Source organism: Medicago sativa, chromosome 6, assembly GCF_051527215.1.
Source record: "Medicago sativa cultivar Bolivia chromosome 6, Bolivia_mono, whole genome shotgun sequence".
In the NCBI taxonomy this organism is placed as follows: domain Eukaryota; kingdom Viridiplantae; phylum Streptophyta; class Magnoliopsida; order Fabales; family Fabaceae; genus Medicago; species Medicago sativa.
Window position 1 is genome coordinate 63,053,350 of NC_140754.1, and position 18,382 is coordinate 63,071,731.

The 18,382-nt window shown below is 37.5% G+C and overlaps 1 protein-coding gene across 1 annotated transcript; it reads left to right on the plus strand.

Annotated features, from left to right (window-relative positions):
* The first annotated feature begins 212 nt into the window (after positions 1-212).
* LOC146916202 (uncharacterized) lies at positions 213-18,278 on the plus strand. The gene is made up of 5 exons (XM_085721569.1): positions 213-216; positions 402-637; positions 2,289-2,519; positions 14,554-14,784; positions 16,947-18,278. Exons 1-5 carry the CDS (start codon positions 213-215, stop codon positions 18,276-18,278), a joined length of 2,034 nt encoding a protein of 677 aa, XP_085577695.1.
* Positions 18,279-18,382: the final 104 nt, after the last annotated feature.

Genomic DNA, 18,382 nt, shown 5'->3' on the forward strand with positions numbered 1-18,382 from the left:
CGCCTTTACTACTCCTTTCGGTCAATATGAGTGGATTGTCCTTCCGTTTGGGCTTAAAAACGCCCCTTCTGAATTCCAAAAAATTATGAATGACATTTTTAATGCCTATTCTGAATTTATAATTGTTTATATTGATGATGTTTTGATATTTTCTAAAGGCATGGATCAACATATGAAACATTTGAAAATATTCAAAGATATCATAAAAAGAAATGGGTTAGTTATATCGGCCCCTAAGATGAAACTTTTTCAAACCAAAGTTAGGTTTTTAGGTCATGAAATTTATAATGGAACAATTATTCCCATACAAAGAAGTATTGAATTTGCTTCTAAATTTCCTAATATCATCGATGATAAAAAACAATTACAAAGATTTCTTGGAAGTCTGAATTATATTTCAGACTATTATAAAGACTTTGCAAAAGATACTTCTATTTTATACAATAGATTGGGAAAAAATCCTGGACCTTGGACAGACAAGCATACTGAGGCTGTCCAAAGAATTAAGTCTAAGGTAAAATGCCTTCCTTGTCTTTCTTTAGCCAATCCAAATTATTTCAAAATTGTTGAAACTGATGCATCCAATATTGGATATGGTGGAATACTCAAACAGGTTATACCTGAAAATAATAAAGAGGTTCTAATAAGATTTAATTCGGGTAAATGGAATCCAACCCAAGCAAAGTATTCCACAATTAAAAAAGAAATGCTTGCTATAATTAAATGCATTTCTAAATTTCAGAGTGATTTATTAAACCAAAAATTCTTATTAAGAATTGATTGTAGCTCTGCTAAACAAATAATAGAAAAAGATGTTAAGAATCTTGTTTCTAAGCAAATATTTGCAGGATGGCAAGCTCAATTAGCTGTCTTTGACTTTGATATTCAATTTATTAAAGGAGAAAATAATTCTCTTGCTGATTATTTGACCCGTAAATTTTTACAGGGAAATGACAATGTTATACCCTAATTTTGGACCTAAAAATACTTGTTCAATTCTTCTTTTCTTGCATTATAAGTCATTTGATATGTCTCTGATCAATTGCATCTTTCTCTGCATTTTATTTCAATGTTATTTGCAAAATTTACATGAAAGGGTATTTTAGTCATTTCCTGCATTTAACTCATTTTTATCCTTGAAAATTGTTTGAGTCTTTTAAATTGGTTTGTATAAGTCCTTGTTTCAATCTCGTGTCAAAATTCATTTCAAAAATATCAGTTGAGTCATTTTTTTAGTCAGTTTAGCCCCTAGGGGCATTTTAGTCATTTCCCATGTTAAAATTTCTTTCAGTCTTTGAAAAATTGTTTGAGTCTTTTCATTTGGTTAGAATAAGTCTTTGCTTCATTCTATGTCAGAATCCATTTCAAAAATTACATTTAAAGTCATTTAGAGTCAATTTTGCCCCTAGGGGCATTTTAGTCTTTTCATGTGTTAAAACCCTGTTTAAATTCTAAAAATTGTCTCTGAGCCTTTTATTTTGCTTGTATGAATTCTTGCTTTAATTCCTTGTTAAGAAATCATTTTAAAATCGCATCTGAGTCATTTTTAGTTGTTTTAGCCCCTAGGGGCGTTTTGGTCATTTCACATAAAATCTCTTGTCCGCTTCGTTGTTTTTAATCGTCTCGCTTTACGTTAATTTTCGATTTACTATTTCAATTCAATTTTAGTTTTAATTTTCATTTTAGTCCTCGCACTTTTATTATTTGCATTTTAATTCTTTTTTAGTTTGTTAGAGTCCAAGTGCCACGTGTCCAAACGCTATTGGTCCTTAAGAGTTTGTTACAAGTCTAGTGCCACATGTCTCTATCCTATTGGTCCAAGGTCAATGACTTAGCCTATAAATTGGTCAAAGGGTCAATTCATTGATTCACCAATCCTTTTTTACAAATTTCACAAAAAGTCACAAAATAAATTTTCTTTTCTTCCCTCTTCCTTCTCTCCTCTCACGTGACAAAAGAACACCACCATAACTAACTTTTTCTCATCTTCCACCACCATAACAAACTCATCAACCTCTTTCCACCACCATAAACCTCCACCACCTTCATCAATCTTCATCCCTAACCACCTCTAACCACCTCTTTCCACCACCAAAACCACCACAATCCTCCATAACCAAATTTTCATCCTCATCATTGAAACTCATAAACAAAATTTCCAAAATCACAATTATCATCCCTTTTCTTCCTTCAATCAATCAACGTAACACCATCACCAATCGTTTTCATGTACAACTAGAATTGGAGCAAGAATGGAAATGAGTTAAAGCTGTTTCGGTTCAAAGAAGGAAAAAGAAACCGTTCGCGAATTCGACGACGTAGCTAACAAGCACAACCGCAAATCATCATCAAGATCAGCGTCAATCTTGAGCAGAGGTGAACCAGAACAAACGCTGAAGCAGGGACGAGCACAAATTCGTTCGCTCATCAAGCATCCAGATCGGTGGAGGTGTTCGCCGGATCGAAATTTTGCGGAAGCTTTCCGTTTAAGCCTGTTCGTTCCTCCAGTTTCAGCTCAGGTTTGAATTCGTCCTCCTCTGTTTGTGTTGAAATCAAGATATTAATTGAAGCTTTGCGCCATGGCTTCGATGAATTTGTCCAATACCCATACGTGTATGCTCTTCTTCATAGCTTTTCCAATTGATTTTGATTTTGAACCCTTATACTTGGATTTGTTTGAAACTGATTATGATCATTTGGCATAAGTGTAAAACGATTTTGGAAATAAAAATGAAAGAAGAAAAGAATGAATGGAGCAATAGATGAAGAGAGGAAGTGCCATGTTAGGGAGAGAAGAAGAAAACGTGTTCTTGTGAATAAGGAAGAAAAGATCCTAATTTATTTCTTTGACCCATAATCCATGTCCATACCCGCTCCATGTACCCAAAGCCCAACGAATTTTTGCTCTGTTTTTCCAGTATGCTTTTCACACCCCCCCTTTCCTGCCTGTTTACTATTTTGTTGCTAATTGCACCCCTGCATGTTCAAAAAATCCTTTAAAAATTCTGGAAAAATTCCTATAATTTTCTTTGTACTTTTTGATCAATTTTGACATATTGCATGTCAAGATTGATCAAGAAATACTGGAGAATTATTTTTACTTTGGTTTATTGTTTTTTCTTTAATTTTTGTTGAAAATCTTGATAAAAACTTGTAAAAATCTTGTGCTTTCTTTTACATTTGTTTTGAGTGATTAAGACTTGTTTCTTGTGACCTTTTGCATGTTGAAAATTGTTAGAGAAAGTGCATGTGAAATTGTGAATGATTTGTGTTGTTTTTCATCATATTTTGTGAAGCTTTTTGCACGTTTTAATTCCAATATCTTGGCTCATGATAATTGGTATTTGATGGATGATCTTAGAGTGTTATTTGTTGCATAATATGTAGTGTTTGGTGTTGTTTTGAATGGGTGATAATTGGTTGCTTAGTTAGCAAGTTATTTGTCATTTTAATATGTGAATTGGTGCAAAAATATACCTAATTTCATATCATGATTCCTTGGCTTACAATTTTCTTGTAACTCTCACATTAGGGCTGACCCCAAAACTCTTTGAAAAATGTTACAATGTGAGGGTTATGAGTCTTTTGTTTGCTTGGAATTTTGGTATCTTGTTAGATGTATTTTGTCATCTTTCCTTGCCATTTTATCATGTTATCATGCCTTATTTCTTTGTCAATCTTTTCTACTATCACATGCCTATTATTACTAACCACTTGTTCACTTGTTGCATACACCATGAGCATTCCATATTCTCATCCCATATTCTCCTTTATCTTCTTGCAATTTAATTTGTACCAAAAATTAGAATGTAATAATTAGGAGTTCTTGTAATATTTTACTTTTATGCCACTTTTAATTTCTTGGCAAAGAGGCCATAGAATGTATCTAGGGTATGATGTAAAGGACAATGGACTCTAATGATGTACACCGACACAAGCACCGACACATGCACACACTTCACTTTAGATAAATAGCTAGAATATGCATGTTTAGATGTATGTTTAGGATTGTATGCTTAGATGAATGCCTAGGGTTTATACTTAGAAAAAAAAACCATTTTCCAAAAACATGAACAAACTTCACTCAAATCTTTTTCACAATAAACCTTGGGGTCAAAACCCCATTGATTTTCCTTTCCATTTTCTTAATCAAATTTCAACAAATTTTAATCATACTTTGACTTGTTTTTGCAAATAACTAATCGAACCCCACTCTTTTCTAAATCTCATGCCCTTGAGGCCTCTTTCTATTCTTCGAAATCCATTTTCAAACTTAAAATCAACCAACAAAAACAAAAACATTTTTTGAGAGAGAACTACGGTGGATTTGATCCCTTAATCGGGTACGTAGGCAAGGAACAAAATTCCTTCAATTCAACTAAAATAAAAATCCAAAAACATTCTTCTCCCTCCAATTCTTCACTTAGTAACTTTTAGGTGTAAATAACATTTTCAAATAGCATTTAAAAATAAAGCGCGCGCGTAGAAATTAAAGACGGTTCCTATAGGTTACTATAGTCGTTATGGGTGCCTAACACCTTCCCGTAGCGAAAACAACTCCCGGACCTCGATTCTCAAGGGTTTTGCTTACTTTTTCCCTTCCCAAGAAAAAATAAGATATCACCGGTTTAAAAGGTTCAAACGTAATCAATGTTTGACACCCGAAAACCAAGATAAAACAGCTGGCGACTTCACTGGGGAGATTCGAGAGTTACGCCTAGTCTTTATTTCCACGCTTGCGCTTGTATTTTTACTTGCTTCTTTTACTTGCTTTCCTATGTGAATAAATGTTTAAATTCTTGCAAACGTGTGGGGTGAGAATATCAAAAGTCCTGCACCCGGGCTGAGTGAACTTAGGATTTAGGAGGGATATAATTGACAATTCATTCCGGGGGTTGCCTCGTGTTTTGGATTATGCGATCAATCCCACATAGCTGAGGCATTTTGGGGGTGATGTTGTCGGCGCGTGTTGTCGCGTTTAGGCACTTTACTTCTAATTGTTCTATGACGCTATGAACCGTAGATAACCGAACACATCCATGGCCATTTTCTAGGATGTAGTGCGGAGGCTAAACCGAGTGTTGTCTCGAGTTTTAGTCGTCACACGATACTACACTCAAGTTAGATCTTCCACGGATAATCATGGAGCGAGTGTTGTCTCGTGACACCATGAGGTACGTCGGAGAGGTTGCAACTTGGGAACCTTTTTAGAACCCGGTTACTATTATCCTAAAGCTCTAGTTTCACCGGACGCCGTGTCCACCCATGACTCCTCGACTTTGAAACTTCAACCCACCATGTTTTCTCCGAACTTGAACATAATCATGCATTCATGCATAAACTTTTTTCCATGCATTTATCGGAGGACTTAGACAAGTCATCTTTTGGACATCACGGATGTGAACACCAAGTGATACCATCTCAACTAAACTTCTAGTTTTGCTCAAAGATCTTCAAATAAAACCGTGTTTCTCCGTGATGTTCACAACCACTTTGACAAAGTCCTCTGACAAAAAAGAGTCTTTTCGCATTTGCATATCATGCATCATATGCATCATTCATCGGTCACAAATGGCTTCCCGTGCTCATTGTCTCCTGGTTCTTCTGCCGCAGTCTGAAAGGTGGCTCGTGTTCGCAAAGTCTACCAACCAGATAGAATTCATCAAACAAGATTGTACAGGAGAAGAAACATGGCTAACCTTGAGGAAGAGAATGCCAGCCCCTCGGGCCAGCCCATTAAAGAGTCTAATCTGGACGAAATCCTGAGGCTTATCAAGAAGAGCGATTATAAGATTGTTGACCAGCTGCTGCAAACTCCGTCAAAGATATCCATCTTGTCTCTGCTCATGAGCTCAGAAGCTCACAGGAAGGTGTTGATGAAGATACTTGAGCAAGCTTACGTTGATCACGAAGTCTCTGTGGAGCAATTCAATGGAATAGTGGGTAATATCACTGCTTGCAACAGTTTGGAATTCGGTGATGATGAACTCCCCGAAGCAGGGAAACATCACAACTTGGCTCTACATATCTCGGTGCACTGTGGGCCTGATATGATATCCAACGTTTTGGTGGACACTGGATCATCGTTGAATGTAATGCCTGAATCTACACTAAGGCAGTTGAGTCATCATGGAATTTCTCTGAGAGGTAGTAGCTATCTGGTTAAGGCTTTTGACGGATCCCGCAAAGATGTTCTCGGGGAAGTAGACTTGCCAATTACCATTGGTCCTGAGACGTTTCAGATTACTTTCCAAGTCATGGACATCAATGCTTCTTACAGTTGTCTCCTCGGAAGACCATGGATCCACGACGCTGGAGCGGTAACTTCTACCTTGCATCAGAAGCTCAAGTTCATGAGGAATGGGTCCGCTGAAGGGACGTCGTTTCAAGGATTGACTGTTGAGGGTGCAGAGCCCCGGAGGGCTGGTGCTAGCATGGCTTCACTGAAGGATGCCCAGAAGGCTGTTTGGGAAGGACAAGCTGCTGGCTGGGGCAAAGTGATTCAGATCTTGGAAAACAAGCGTAAAGAGGGCCTTGGATTCTCCCCGACATCTGCTGTTTCAAAGGGAACCTTCTACAGTGCTGGGTTCATCAATGCTATTGCTGAAGATGCTGCTGAAAGAAGCCATGTGCCTACATTTGTTATACCAGGAGGCACCGTGAGAAATTGGGAAGCCATTGATGTTCCTTTAGTCATGCATGCTTCCATGTAATGTGTTTTGTTGCTCATGTTTTTTGTTTTCAAAATAACAATCCTTTCGCTCTGCCCAAGGCGAAAGTGATATCATTGTAAGGGCGTGTTTGTTTCGGCATTGCCGTTATCAATAAAAGTTGTCGTTTTTCTCACGACTCTTTGTTTTTTACTTTTTAGTGCCTTTTTCTTGGAAATAATGGTAATGCCAGAAAAAACCAAAACATTTGTTATTTTCTTGTTAATTTAAAAAAAAAAAATCTGCATAGAAAACATTTTTCTAAAAATCATCCCAATCATATTATGCAGATTGAACCACAATAAACCCGTTGAACACAGTGACCCTATGGTTCATCCAAATTTTGAATTCCCTGTATATGAAGCTGAAGATGAGGAGGATGATGATGAAGAGATACCGTATGAGATCACTCGACTGCTTGAGCAAGAAAGAAGAGCCATTCAGCCTCACCAGGAAGAGATTGAGCTTATCAACCTGGGTACTGAAGAGAACAAGCGAGAGATCAGGATCGGTGCTGCACTTGAGCCAGAAGTGAAAAGGAAGATTACTCAGCTTCTCCACGACTATCCAGATGTCTTTGCATGGTCTTATGAAGATATGCCGGGTCTAGATCCCCAGATTGTGGAACATCGGATACCGACAAGACCTGAATGTCCTCCTGTCAAACAGAAATTGAGAAGGTCTCGTCCAGACATGGCTCTTAAGATCAAGGCTGAAGTACAAAAGCAAATTGATGCAGGTTTCCTCATGACAGCTGAATACCCTGAGTGGATTGCCAACATCGTACCAGTACCAAAGAAAGATGGGAAAGTTCGAATGTGTGTTGATTACAGAGATCTGAACAAAGCCAGTCCAAAAGATAACTTCCCATTGCCTCATATTGATGTGCTTGTTGACAGTACGGCTCAATCCCAAAGTGTTCTCCTTCATGGATGGTTTCTCTGGTTATAATCAGATACGAATGTCTCCTGAGGATAGAGAAAAGACGTCCTTCATCACTCCATGGGGAACGTTCTGTTATAAAGTAATGCCGTTTGGCTTGATAAATGCCGGTGCTACCTATCAAAGGGGTATGACCACTCTGTTTCATGATATGATTCACAAAGAGATTGAAGTATATGTTGATGATATGATTGTGAAATCAAGTGATGAAGAGCAGCATGTTGTGTATTTGAAAAAGATGTTTGAAAGATTAAGAAAGTACAAGCTGCGGTTGAATCCTAACAAATGCACATTCGGTGTACGATCTGGAAAGTTGCTAGGCTTCATTGTCAGCCAGAGAGGCATTGAAGTTGATCCTGACAAAGTCCGAGCCATCAGAGAGATGCCGGCCCCTCAAACTGAGAAGCAAGTCAGAGGTTTCCTCGGACGCCTGAATTATATTTCAAGATTCATATCTCACATGACTACTACCTGTGGTCCAATTTTCAAATTGCTCAGAAAGAATCAGCCTGTTGTATGGAATGATGAATGCCAGGAAGCTTTTGATAGCATTAAAGAATACCTGTTAGAGCCACCTATCCTTGTCCCACCAGTGGAAGGAAGGCCTTTGATTATGTATCTGTCAGTGTTGGATGATTCACTGGGCTGTGTTCTCGGTCAACAAGATGAGACTGGTAAGAAAGAGCATGCCATCTACTATCTGAGCAAGAAGTTCACCGACTATGAGACTCGGTACACAATGCTTGAAAAGACTTGTTGTGCTTTAGCTTGGGCTGCCAAACGCCTGCGTCATTATATGGTGAATCATACCACTTGGTTGATATCCCGAATGGATCCAATCAAGTACATCTTTGAGAAGCCTGCTGTTACTGGAAAGATCGCACGTTGGCAAATGTTATTGTCCGAATATGATATTGTGTACAAAGCTCAGAAAGCAATCAAAGGAAGTGTCCTTGCTGAGCACCTTGCTTGTCAACCTCTTGATGATTACCAGCCGATTAAGTTTGATTTCCCTGATGAAGAAGTTATGTATCTGAAAGCAAAAGACTGTGAAGAGCCACTGATCAATGAAGGGCCAGATCCCAATAGCAAATGGGGATTGGTGTTTGATGGTGCTGTTAATGTTTATGGTAAAGGAATTGGGGCCATCATTGTAACTCCGCAGGGGCACCACATTCCTTTCACCGCTCGAATAACCTTTGACTGCACAAACAACATAGCTGAATATGAAGCATGCATCTTGGGCATTGAAGAAGCCCTTGACCTGAGAATCAAACACCTCGACATCTATGGAGATTCTGCACTTGTTATCAATCAGATAAAGGGTGAATGGGAAACTCATCATGAGAAGCTGATCCCATACCGTGACTATGCAAGACGTCTATTGACATACTTTACAAAGGTTGAACTGCACCACATCCCTCGGGATGAAAACCAGATGGCTGATGCTCTCGCTACTTTGTCTTCCATGTTTCGTGTGAATCACTGGAATGATGTGCCCGTAATCAAAGTGCAGCGTCTTGATAGACCCGCTCGTGTGTTCACTATTGAAAATATGCCAGATCAAGCTGATAGAGATGTGAATGATAAAAAGCCTTGGTATTATAACATCAAACAATTCTTGCAGAATCGTGAATATCCACCTGGTGCTTCCAACAGGGATAAAAAGACTTTGAGACGATGGGCTAGCAAATTCCTTCTGGACGGAGAAATCCTATACAAGAGGAACTATGATATGGTCTTGTTGAGATGTGTTGACAAACAAGAAGCCGAGAAGTTGATGCATGATGTACATGATGGTACCTTTGGGACCCATGCTTCGGGTCACGCCATGTCAAGAAAACTGTTAAGAGCCGGCTATTACTGGATAACTATGGAACGTGACTGCAACAGACATGCCAAAAGATGCCACAAATGTCAAGTTTATGCTGACAAGATTCATGTGCCTCCACATGCTCTCAATGTTATCTCTTCCCCATGGCCTTTCTCTATGTGGGGCATTGACATGATCGGAAGAATTGAACCAAAAGCTTCCAATGGACATCGTTTCATCCTAGTGGCAATTGACTATTTCACCAAGTGGGTTGAAGCTGCCTCCTATGCAAATGTGACCAAGCAAGTGGTTGTCAAGTTTATTAAGAATAACATCATCTGTCGATATGGTGTTCCCAACAAGATCATCACTGACAACGGTTCCAATCTGAACAATAGCATGATGCAAGCTTTATGTGAAGAATTCAAGATTGAACATCACAACTCTTCTCCTTACAGACCTCAGATGAATGGTGCAGTTGAGGCCGCTAACAAAAACATCAAGAAGATTGTTCAGAAGATGGTCACTACTTACAAAGACTGGCATGAAATGCTACCTTTTGCCTTGCATGGTTACCGTACTACGGTGCGCAGTTCAACCGGGGCAACTCCTTTCTCTCTGGTATATGGCATGGAAGCAGTTCTCCCCCTGGAAGTGGAGATTCCATCTCTTCGAGTGATCATGGAAGCAAAGTTAACTGAGGCTGAATGGTGTCAAAGTCGGTATGATCAATTGAATCTGATTGAAGAGAAACGTATGGATGCTATGACTCGTGGACAGTTGTATCAAGTGCGAATGAAGAATGCTTTTGACAAGAAAGTCCGACCTCGAGAATTCAAGGAAGGCGAACTTGTATTGAAAAGAAGGATAAGTCAGCAACCCGACCCAAGGGGCAAGTGGACACCTAACTATGAAGGTCCTTATGTTGTCAAGAAGGCTTTCTCTGGTGGTGCTTTGATTCTTACACACATGGATGGTGTTGAGCTTCCAAACCCTGTTAATGCCGATATAGTCAAGAAATACTTTGTCTAGAAAGAAAAGAACAGCGTGGTAGGTCGAAAACCCGAAAGGGCGGCCTAGGCAAAAATGCGCTTCCCGGTGGATCGAAAACCCGAAAGGGCGATCCAGGCAAAAGTTAGGGACAAAAAAAATGAATATGAAAAAGCTCGCTGAGATTGTACGCAACTCAGGCAAGAATGAGCGCCTCGATGAGCCGAAAACCCGAAAGGGCGGTTCATGCAAAAATGAGGTTGATAAAAGACAAGTAACTATATCTGGCAAATCACCATCACCCCTTGGGGCATCTACAACTGTCAATGATCATCTTCATCAGAGGCTTCTGTACTTGTGAATTCAAAATTTCTATGAAATGTAGCGGTCATCGTGTTCAATGTATCACCAACCAATAAAATTACCATTTTTCCAAGCTTTGTAAATCCGTGAAGTCATGCCTTTGGCTGACTTTCACTCTTCTACATCAATTTGAGCCTTTCTATTGTTTGAAACTCTATTTCCTTTCTACTTTCAATGCTATATACAAAACATTTTCTTTCCATTTGATAATGTCAATGTCTGAAACAAACATCTTTGAAAATCGAAAAATCTTTTTCTGTCTATTTTGAAAGCAAACCTGAGCAACAGAGTACATTTCAATGAAACATGCATGAATAAATGAATATCAATGTCTATTTCAATACATGTTACAAGCAGGTTACTCCCCAGGATGATCTGTGGTCAATGGCAAGAATGAAAAAAATAGAATGAAAATGAAAAATGAAAAATGAAAAGCTCGCTAAGTTGAAAACCCGAAAGGGCGGCTTAGGCAAAAATGAGCACCCCGCTGATTGACAACCTGTGAAGGCAAATCAGGCAAAAATGGGGCAATGAAAAGAATCTATTCCCCGGTGAATCGAAAACCCGAAAGGGCGGTTCAGGCAAAAATGGGGTTGAAAATGAAAGAATGAAAGAATGAAAAGAATATTGAAAAGCATTGACCACAGATGCGAACATCCAATGATTACCTAGCGCTGACACGCCTAGCAACGGCGACCTGTATCCAAGAACCTTCCAAGGGTCCTCCTTTACAAGTTTTATTGCCCTCAGCCATGGTTTTAATACGTCTCGCAACGACGGTCTCCCCAAAGAGGTTTTTCCCCTATGAATATGTCGCAGCACGAGCCACTACGTGCCCAATCTTCCAATGTCTTGTCTGGCTTTGTGAAATTTTCTTGTCAAGTTACAAACCAATCATGCATTTCAAGCATTCATACATGCATAATCATGCATTTTATGTGCTCATACATCCAATAATCTTGCTATACCATACATACATGTTGCATATCCAACTGTCAGCTGTCAAAATTCAATGTCAATATCCAATGTTAATGTCAAATGCCAATGTCAATGTCAATGTTAATGTCAAATGCCAATGTCAATGTCAATGTTAATGTCGAATGTCAATGTTAATGTCAAATGCCAATGTCAATGTCAATGTTAATGTCAAATGCCAATGTCAATGTCAATGTTAATGTCAAATGCCAATGTCAATGTCAATGTTAATGTCGAATGTCAATGTTAATGTCAAATGCCAATGTCAATGTCAATGTTAATGTCAAATGCCAATGCCAATGTCAATGTCAAATGCCAATGCCAATGTCAATGTCAATGTCAATGTTAATGTCAAATGCTAATGTCAATGTCAATGTCAATGTTAATGTCAAAAGCCAATGTCAATGTCAATGTTAATGTCAAATGCCAATGCCAATGTCAATGTCAATGTCAATGTTAATGTCAAATGCTAATGTCAATGTCAATGTCAATGTTAATGTCAAATGCCAATGCCAATGTCAATGTCAATGTCAATGTTAATATCCAATGCCAATGTCAATGCCAATGTCAATGTCAATGTCAATGTCAATGCCAATGTCAATGTCAATGTCAATGCTGATGTCAATTTCAACTGTCAATTCAGTTCAAATCAATGTCAATTTACTTTTGGGCCAACAAAAATGGTCATGTCTATTTTCAAATCAAGTCAATGACAATTTACCCTCAATTGGTATCTTGTTAAACCAGACTTTCAATTTGTATCTTGTTACTGGTCAAGTGGCAAGTTCGATCCAAAGAACAGCTTGTACCCGTTTCTTGTTTGTATTTCCTCGGTCAAGTGGCAAGTTCGATCCAAAGAACAGCTTGTACCCGTGTCTTGTTTGTATTTCCTCGGTCAAGTGGCAAGTTCGATCCAAAGAACAGCTTGTACCCGTTTCTTGTTTGTATTTCCGGTCAAGTGGCAAGTTCGATCCAAAGAACAGCTTGTACCCGTTTCTTGTTTGTATTTCCTCGGTCAAGTGGCAAGTTCGATCCAAAGAACAGCTTGTACCCGTCTCTTGTTTGTATTTCCTCGGTCAAGTGGCAAGTTCGATCCAAAGAACAGCTTGTACCCGTCTCTTGTTTGTATCTCTCGGTCAAGTGGCAAGTTCGATCCAAAGAACAGCTTGTACCTGTCTATTTGTTGCCCGTTCTTTCTACCTTGATGTCTATAAATCCCTTGGTGGTGTGACACAGCCCGTAGATTCCGGTTCGATTGTCTTGCATTCATAAATGAAATGTTGCATGGCATTCATGTTTTTTGAAAATCTGAAAACGTATTTTTATGTCCAAAAGCAGTGCAAATGTTAATATTTAAGTATCTTCGTCCCGTCAACTCTAAGACTTCGTCTCTTGACTCCCCGGACAAAGAAACTTAAATAGGGGCAGCTGTTATACCCTAATTTTGGACCTAAAAATACTTGTTCAATTCTTCTTTTCTTGCATTATAAGTCATTTGATATGTCTCTGATCAATTGCATCTTTCTCTGCATTTTATTTCAATGTTATTTGCAAAATTTACATGAAAGGGTATTTTAGTCATTTCCTGCATTTAACTCATTTTTATCCTTGAAAATTGTTTGAGTCTTTTAAATTGGTTTGTATAAGTCCTTGTTTCAATCTCGTGTCAAAATTCATTTCAAAAATATCAGTTGAGTCATTTTTTTAGTCAGTTTAGCCCCTAGGGGCATTTTAGTCATTTCCCATGTTAAAATTTCTTTCAGTCTTTGAAAAATTGTTTGAGTCTTTTCATTTGGTTAGAATAAGTCTTTGCTTCATTCTATGTCAGAATCCATTTCAAAAATTACATTTAAAGTCATTTAGAGTCAATTTTGCCCCTAGGGGCATTTTAGTCTTTTCATGTGTTAAAACCCTGTTTAAATTCTAAAAATTGTCTCTGAGCCTTTTATTTTGCTTGTATGAATTCTTGCTTTAATCCCTTGTTAAGAAATCATTTTAAAATCGCATCTGAGTCATTTTTAGTCGTTTTAGCCCCTAGGGGCGTTTTGGTCATTTCACATAAAATCTCTTGTCCGCTTCGTTGTTTTTAATCGTCTCGCTTTACGTTAATTTTCGATTTACTTTTTCAATTCAATTTTAGTTTTAATTTTCATTTTAGTCCTCGCACTTTTATTATTTGCATTTTAATTCTTTTTTAGTTTGTTAGAGTCCAAGTGCCACGTGTCCAAACGCTATTGGTCCTTAAGAGTTTGTTACAAGTCTAGTGCCACATGTCTCTATCCTATTGGTCCAAGGTCAATGACTTAGCCTATAAATTGGTCAAAGGGTCAATTCATTGATTCACCAATCCTTTTTTACAAATTTCACAAAAAGTCACAAAATAAATTTTCTTTTCTTCCCTCTTCCTTCTCTCCTCTCACGTGACAAAAGAACACCACCATAACTAACTTTTTCTCATCTTCCACCACCATAACAAACTCATCAACCTCTTTCCACCACCATAAACCTCCACCACCTTCATCAATCTTCATCCCTAACCACCTCTAACCACCTCTTTCCACCACCAAAACCACCACAATCCTCCATAACCAAATTTTCATCCTCATCATTGAAACTCATAAACAAAATTTCCAAAATCACAATTATCATCCCTTTTCTTCCTTCAATCAATCAACGTAACACCATCACCAATCGTTTTCATGTACAACTAGAATTGGAGCAAGAATGGAAATGAGTTAAAGCTGTTTCGGTTCAAAGAAGGAAAAAGAAACCGTTCGCGAATTCGACGACGTAGCTAACAAGCACAACCGCAAATCATCATCAAGATCAGCGTCAATCTTGAGCAGAGGTGAACCAGAACAAACGCTGAAGCAGGGACGAGCACAAATTCGTTCGCTCATCAAGCATCCAGATCGGTGGAGGTGTTCGCCGGATCGAAATTTTGCGGAAGCTTTCCGTTTAAGCCTGTTCGTTCCTCCAGTTTCAGCTCAGGTTTGAATTCGTCCTCCTCTGTTTGTGTTGAAATCAAGATATTAATTGAAGCTTTGCGCCATGGCTTCGATGAATTTGTCCAATACCCATACGTGTATGCTCTTCTTCATAGCTTTTCCAATTGATTTTGATTTTGAACCCTTATACTTGGATTTGTTTGAAACTGATTATGATCATTTGGCATAAGTGTAAAACGATTTTGGAAATAAAAATGAAAGAAGAAAAGAATGAATGGAGCAATAGATGAAGAGAGGAAGTGCCATGTTAGGGAGAGAAGAAGAAAACGTGTTCTTGTGAATAAGGAAGAAAAGATCCTAATTTATTTCTTTGACCCATAATCCATGTCCATACCCGCTCCATGTACCCAAAGCCCAACGAATTTTTGCTCTGTTTTTCCAGTATGCTTTTCACACCCCCCCTTTCCTGCCTGTTTACTATTTTGTTGCTAATTGCACCCCTGCATGTTCAAAAAATCCTTTAAAAATTCTGGAAAAATTCCTATAATTTTCTTTGTACTTTTTGATCAATTTTGACATATTGCATGTCAAGATTGATCAAGAAATACTGGAGAATTATTTTTACTTTGGTTTATTGTTTTTTCTTTAATTTTTGTTGAAAATCTTGATAAAAACTTGTAAAAATCTTGTGCTTTCTTTTACATTTGTTTTGAGTGATTAAGACTTGTTTCTTGTGACCTTTTGCATGTTGAAAATTGTTAGAGAAAGTGCATGTGAAATTGTGAATGATTTGTGTTGTTTTTCATCATATTTTGTGAAGCTTTTTGCACGTTTTAATTCCAATATCTTGGCTCATGATAATTGGTATTTGATGGATGATCTTAGAGTGTTATTTGTTGCATAATATGTAGTGTTTGGTGTTGTTTTGAATGGGTGATAATTGGTTGCTTAGTTAGCAAGTTATTTGTCATTTTAATATGTGAATTGGTGCAAAAATATACCTAATTTCATATCATGATTCCTTGGCTTACAATTTTCTTGTAACTCTCACATTAGGGCTGACCCCAAAACTCTTTGAAAAATGTTACAATGTGAGGGTTATGAGTCTTTTGTTTGCTTGGAATTTTGGTATCTTGTTAGGTGTATTTTGTCATCTTTCCTTGCCATTTTATCATGTTATCATGCCTTATTTCTTTGTCAATCTTTTCTACTATCACATGCCTATTATTACTAACCACTTGTTCACTTGTTGCATACACCATGAGCATTCCATATTCTCATCCCATATTCTCCTTTATCTTCTTGCAATTTAATTTGTACCAAAAATTAGAATGTAATAATTAGGAGTTCTTGTAATATTTTACTTTTATGCCACTTTTAATTTCTTGGCAAAGAGGCCATAGAATGTATCTAGGGTATGATGTAAAGGACAATGGACTCTAATGATGTACACCGACACAAGCACCGACACATGCACACACTTCACTTTAGATAAATAGCTAGAATATGCATGTTTAGATGTATGTTTAGGATTGTATGCTTAGATGAATGCCTAGGGTTTATACTTAGAAAAAAAAGCATTTTCCAAAAACATGAACAAACTTCACTCAAATCTTTTTCACAATAAACCTTGGGGTCAAAACCCCATTGATTTTCCTTTCCATTTTCTTAATCAAATTTCAACAAATTTTAATCATACTTTGACTTGTTTTTGCAAATAACTAATCGAACCCCACTCTTTTCTAAATCTCATGCCCTTGAGGCCTCTTTCTATTCTTCGAAATCCATTTTCAAACTTAAAATCAACCAACAAAAACAAAAACATTTTTTGAGAGAGAACTACGGTGGATTTGATCCCTTAATCGGGTACGTAGGCAAGGAACAAAATTCCTTCAATTCAACTAAAATAAAAATCCAAAAACATTCTTCTCCCTCCAATTCTTCACTTAGTAACTTTTAGGTGTAAATAACATTTTCAAATAGCATTTAAAAATAAAGCGCGCGCGTAGAAATTAAAGACGGTTCCTATAGGTTACTATAGTCGTTATGGGTGCCTAACACCTTCCCGTAGCGAAAACAACTCCCGGACCTCGATTCTCAAGGGTTTTGCTTACTTTTTCCCTTCCCAAGAAAAAATAAGATATCACCGGTTTAAAAGGTTCAAACGTAATCAATGTTTGACACCCGAAAACCAAGATAAAACAGACAACCCCTAATAGGGGAAGAGGAAGAGGCCGTGGCCCAGGAGGCTATGGTAGAGGTAGAGGTAATAATATATTGCCTTACCATGAATTGAACACTCCCCTAATAGGGGATTGGACTACAATTTCTTACAACAAAGGTAAAGCATCATTTACCACTCAGAAAAAAGAAGAAGCATCTTCTTCACAAACTTCTAACAAGATAATATCTTATAAAGAAGCAGCCAATTCTGAAGAACAGATTTCGGAATATTTCGAAAACCCTGTTACTGAAAATGTTTTTCATATTGAAAAAGAAGATATTGAATTAGCCAATAATGACGGTTGGTTTATTAGAACTAGATACCTCGAATCAAGGGGTTATCCTGGTCTAACTGGAAAATCCAGACCTCATTTAGAATTTCTTCTAATATTCACAGAATCTGTGACAATCACTCATTATTATCATAATAGTGATCCAAAATTTTTTATAAATTTTAGCAAATGTCATATTACAAAAATTTTGTCTCCAAAAGAATGGGGATTAGATCCCAATAAAGAAAAAGCTATTAAAATAGCTGAAGATAAAATTATCTCCTTTAATTACTGGGACTATGTCCAAGCTTTTACACAAGCCTTTTATTACCAGAATCCAAAGAATAAGCATTCTTGGTTTTTCTCAATAAACCCCCAAATTGTCACCAAACCCATACCAAATTGGTTTTGTAAATGGTGGGCAAAATTTGGTCCTATAACAAATGAAATTTTACCAGAGAATCTGCCAGAATTATATAAAGATTGGTGTGATAATAGTCCCCTTGTCACAAAAATTAAGCCAAATGAATTAATCACAGGACAAAGTCCAATGATGTTCTTCATTAAATTCCAGATACCTTGGATATGGAGATGGTCACTAATAGTGGCTAGAGATAATTTAAATATTCCAATTCTTCAAAGAATATTCTTTTACAAATGGTGGTCTAAGATGAGCACTGAAGATGTTAAATCTTTGATCAATAACGTTGAAAAGACTATTAAAGAAGATAAAATCAATAAGGATAAAGAGCAAAGTTCTCAACCAAATCCTTTAATTCAGATGAAGAATTACTTCCAAAAGAAATATCCCAGTGAAACCGAAAATCAAATAATGCTCAGAACTATGGAGTATATGAAACAACAATTTTGTTCCACTTTCTCAACTACTCAAAAGGATGATACAATGTCAACATCCTCTCAAGGATCTTTCGATTCTAATTTAGCCGGAGAATCTCAGCCGGAATATGAACCCACTACCGAAGATATCTTTGATGCTATGATCTATCCCGTTGGACAAAAAGACAAAGGACCAATGATATAATTGGTACAAAAGATTTTCAAAGATTCCTTCTGCAAGGAAATAATTCAAAGGCCGACAATAAATTGACCACCAACAATTGCTTTTCTTTTAAGTTTTGTTGTGTT

Bases quoted from the DNA above. Each gene is read 5' to 3' on its own strand.
- LOC146916202 (XM_085721569.1), top strand. The intron at 2,520-14,553 runs GTTTGAATTCGT...GGTTCAAAGAAG, and splicing joins TTCCTCCAGTTTCAGCTCAG to GAAAAAGAAACCGTTCGCGA. The intron at 14,785-16,946 runs GTTTGAATTCGT...AAGATAAAACAG, and splicing joins TTCCTCCAGTTTCAGCTCAG to ACAACCCCTAATAGGGGAAG.